Raw genomic sequence first — 4,471 nt, 5'->3', positions numbered from 1 at the left:
AGAGAGAGAGAGAGAGAGAGAGAGAGAGAGAACGTGAGAGATACGTGGGTGCGGCCACAATAACTCACAAAATTAGAACCCTGAACCTCAAGGACAAAAAAAAAAAGAGAGAGAAAAGAGAAAAAAACAATTAAAAAACGATCTTGTCTTAAAACCACTGGGCGTCAGGGCGGGTGAAGGTCAGATTACCGTCTTCAATTTAACGACCCTGATCGGGTAAACAGTTTTGAAACCAGGTTCCCAGGAAACGTTTACGGCAAGTCTTAAAACGTAAATAAACACAGGACAGGTGAAACAGATTATAAGGTTCGTGCTTTTAAAAGAGCTTTCTTTTATTTGTTTTGGGTTTAGTTTTTACCCATCAAATTTATGCTCTCGTTCTGCTATGTCAGAAGCGAGTTTCAGGAAGAGAGATGGTAACGATAAACGTCATTTGAAGCATTTACAAAATTCGTTTACCCTTTTGTTGTAAAGCCAGCAAAATGTTGATCACGTCGGTTATTTAAGCAGCTTAAATGTTATCTACGCTAATCCCAGACAAGTTGAGTTTGGTGTGAATTCCACCCCCGCCAAAAATAGAAAGAAAAAGAAACCGCCTTCTCCTATTCTAAAAAAAACCCGGGAAATAATCATAAACAGTTCTGGGTCCTCAAAAGACCGGCTCTTTCCATTTCTTTCAGTCCCCTTGGGCTCCCGCTCTCCCGATCCCCCTCTCTCTCTCTCTCTCTCTGCCTTCCTCCCCCCTCTCTCTCTCTGTCTCTCTCTTTTCTCTCTCTCTCTGTCTCTCTTCCCTCTCTCTCTCTCTCCCTCTCTCTCTCTCTCTCTCTCTCTCTCTCTCTTTCTCTCTCCATCTCTTGGTTCTAAATTGGAAATTCACTGGATTGGGCCCCGCCTCTGCCAGTAAAAAGTGAACAAAAAGTAGAACAGAAATAGCATGTGATACTCGTATTCGCACTAAGTATGTCGAATTTGAAACCTCGTTTGAAGACGCAAAAGTACAAATTCCGAGTAAGAAAACACACAGGGCACAAGATGGAAGCCGGAACGTACGAAATATGGAAGAATAAAAATGTTAGAAGCCCGGAAGGGGCTGATTTATCTGTGTACGACGCATCCATGGACACAAACTTGGGGACAAATGGAAACTGCCAATCGGGCCAGATTGGAGGGTGGAAAAAGTCAGGATTTAAAACCTAGACTTCTTGAAAAGGTGAAGAAGGCGTCTCTCCCTTCAATCAATAAAACAAAAAACCAAACAAATACAAAACAAATTAAAACCAAACAATCAAACAAAAATCCTAAAAAAACCCAGGACAAAATACAACCCAACACAAAACAAAATCCCCACACAAACCCTATTCAGAAGCTCTCATAAAACAATAACCTACACAAATCTGGAGTGTTTCAATAACTCTAACGGTAAAAAGTTGCAGCAATAATGATTTACGGCAATAAAAATTTGCTTCTGAGAACACAAAGTGATAAGATTGATATGCATAAAGAATGTATTGCTTTCAGCTCATACGGGTCAGGAAAAGCGATCAGTCTCTTTAATGGATGCCATGAATGCTACGAATCCCTAGATTTGGAAAAATCAACAAAAAATTCAATGGGAAAGATTCCCCGACAAGCTGACAGCACGGATAAATGTATCAGGCAGACTTAGAGAGCTGCCACCGTATTTGTGCTCTGAAAGAATTCTTGATTAGGCCTTACGAAACCGAACAACTGGAATCGAGGAGTTCAAATGGCAGGCATTCGATCTGGTATTTCTACAATCGTGTATGCTCCGCTCTCTTCTTAAGAGGAAAGGTTAAATGAAATTAGAACAAGCAGTTATTCTTCTTCTTTCGCAACATTCCTCAAATTAGCTGTCTGATCTTTCCGAAAATGGCTGACGTAGATCTGTTGTCCGTTAGCACCCAAGGTCATGTACGCACAAACAAGCTGAGCAAAGAAGAGCGTTCTTGATGCCAAAGATCAAAGAAGCTCTTGCTAATCTTTTCCGGCTTCTAGTTCTTCCAAAATTTAAAACGACATTTGATAAGATTCAAGTCACGTACAAGCATTGTTGTAAAATTCCGTCTTACCTCCGTGAGTGCAGCATATAGAAAAACAGCATGAGCGCTCCCGTGATGCCCACCACGATCTGGACGTAGAGTATAGCTTTCCTGATGTCTGTATTGTATTCCATGTCGTGCACCGTTTTTTCCAGCTCCTCTTCATAATCTGATGCAAGGGTAAAGTTGGTCCCGTTGCCAAACGAGTCGTTGCCGGAGAGTATCGAACTCCAGGACACTAGGGCTTTGGTGGGGGTGGTCACCTGGGGGTTTCCCATGTTGGAGGATGGGCTGATGAGGGAGTCTGTTGCCATGGCAACTGGTTCTAGGCAAGTTTCTGGAGCTGCAGTGGGAATCTAGAATAGCGATGTAAACATTGATTATGATCGGTGATAAAAACACATGTAAGTCGAATATATCAATATAATAAATACAGGCTGTCTCGTTAGCTTTGGTCTATTATGTTGTTTCTGTTGGTTAGTATGCTCCAGCGTATAAGATATTCCGAATGTAACGTTCGGCCAATCCATCTAGACCAAGTCGACAGAGGTTAAGGAAATATTTATTTTTCCTTTTCGCAATACGAATACTGTAAGTTTTTCTCTGAAAAAGCCATTTGCTTTCCTATATTATGATATGTACCAGCCCTGAGTTTGTCCATAAAATTTCTCTTTTATGTATAAGTAGCTAGGAAGGACGAGAATGTATGAGTGAGAGAGGGAGAATGCAAAGTGTTGATATGATGTTATGATGTATATTTCATCCAATAAAGGATAATTTGAGTAAATTCTTACTTTATCTTTCAAATCTTATGGTTCTAGCCTTCTGGCAGGCCAGTCAGTTTCAAAGTCGAGACGAATCAAATGGAAGTCTTATTAATAAAAAATGTTACTAATTCTGTTAAAATCTGTAGAGAAGAAAATCTTAATTATTGGTTTCGTACAAGTACAGGCCAATTAGACTGGACTCTGAAAATATAATTATATTTCACTTTTAAACCGATTTTAGGGCAAAAGGTCTATCTTAAATCTTTACTTTGAGCAAAATTATGACCTTGAGAATACAAGCCTGCTTCAAATTTTCCTGGAGCATCATATTATTAAATTGTAGGCGGGAAAGGGGGTATTACCCTATCAGACAATGATTCGGTAAAATCCTCTCATCTTCTCATAAAGTAGCACTACACAGTACTCTGGTAATTTTTCACATGGTATGTCAAGACCGTTTTGATGTCTGCAGTGTAGTAGTTAGATGCCTCGAATTGCTCACAGAAGAGGTGAGTTCGATCCCCGAGTGCAGAAAATTTTTATTCGAATATATCCGTCTCTCTGCTGGAACCCTGTATACCACTGAGCGCGGGTTATCCTTGACAGGCAGGGTTGAAGCAGCCCATGAAGATGGGGGGCGTAAAGCATCTACAACTACAATAGCCTCTTTTAAGACTCTAGTAATCGAAGATATGTACCTTCTTTCTCCAACGCCAACAGACGACCTGTTACTTGTGGATAACGTCAACTCGGTAAGCCATTCTTTTGTCAGCCTAATACCAGCAAGCAGCGATGGCTACTTTGTCTCATGAAGAATTTGCGTATTATTGGACAGGAGAGCTTGTGTTTAGTTTAGAAAGCTGGCGAGGGGGGTGACCGGTTTCTCACAACTCTACAGCCGGCTTGCCTTGACTCTGAAAGAAAAAGAAATACATATCATTTTAAAACTTTGATTATCTTCAAAACCGACAGGTTGAGTTTCTGTCAAATGGCGCTATTGGTATCTGTAATTCGATTTGCATTTCCCGGGCCTAAAAACAGATCACACATTGTTGTGCAGCCAGCGATGGAGCAGGAGAAGAGAGAAAAAGGTGCCAATGTACAAGAACAAGACTAGACCTATGTCCAGTACAACCTATTTTATCGGAATTTTAAAGAAAAAAGTATCAATTCGCTTTAAAAAAAAACCATTCAGCAAAAATAGACTTGTACCCAGGTTTGTTTCCAAGTTTTCAGGTACACGCATTAGTGTGCTGGTTGATTTACGATAAACAGTGCAACGAGACAAAAACAAAACTTGGTTATGAATTAATTCTATGCGACCAATGGCCGGGCATAATGATATCAAGGTGTGCGTCTATTGCACAGTTGTCTGTCCCCTTCTACTGGGGTTTTGCCTTATTTGGGATAAAAAAAACATGTTGCATGATTCAGAACGCACTCGAAATCATTTCCAAGAAGTCGAAAGGCTGGAAGCGAATCCTGTATGTCAATTCGCCATTGGAATCCCATTGAGGAGTAACAACTCAAAATATTGGATGCGGGGATGGAGGGGTTGTAGTAGTAGTAGTAGTAGTAGTAGTAGTAGTAATAGTAGTAGTAGTAGTAGTAGTAGTAGTAGTAGCAGTAGTAGTAGTAGTAGTA

General features: G+C 40.4%; 1 protein-coding gene across 1 annotated transcript in view; it reads right to left on the bottom strand.

Moving 5' to 3' along the window:
• The window catches only part of LOC101862621 (vasopressin V2 receptor), a 17,474-nt gene extending 13,582 nt beyond the window's left edge, over positions 1-3,892 (bottom strand). The window contains exons 1-2 of the mRNA XM_005111551.3: positions 3,526-3,892; positions 2,091-2,416 (exon numbers count right to left, since the gene is read on the bottom strand). Of these exons, the coding sequence (XP_005111608.1) occupies positions 2,091-2,374 (284 nt within the window). The 5' untranslated portion in view covers positions 2,375-2,416; positions 3,526-3,892. The remainder of the gene's footprint in view (positions 1-2,090; positions 2,417-3,525) is intronic.
• Positions 3,893-4,471: the final 579 nt, after the last annotated feature.

This window comes from Aplysia californica, unplaced genomic scaffold (genome assembly GCF_000002075.1).
Source record: "Aplysia californica isolate F4 #8 unplaced genomic scaffold, AplCal3.0 scaffold01076, whole genome shotgun sequence".
Classification (NCBI taxonomy): Eukaryota; Metazoa; Mollusca; class Gastropoda; order Aplysiida; family Aplysiidae; genus Aplysia; species Aplysia californica.
Note: the sequence above shows the minus strand (reverse complement) of the source record. Positions and strands in the feature narration are given on the sequence as shown.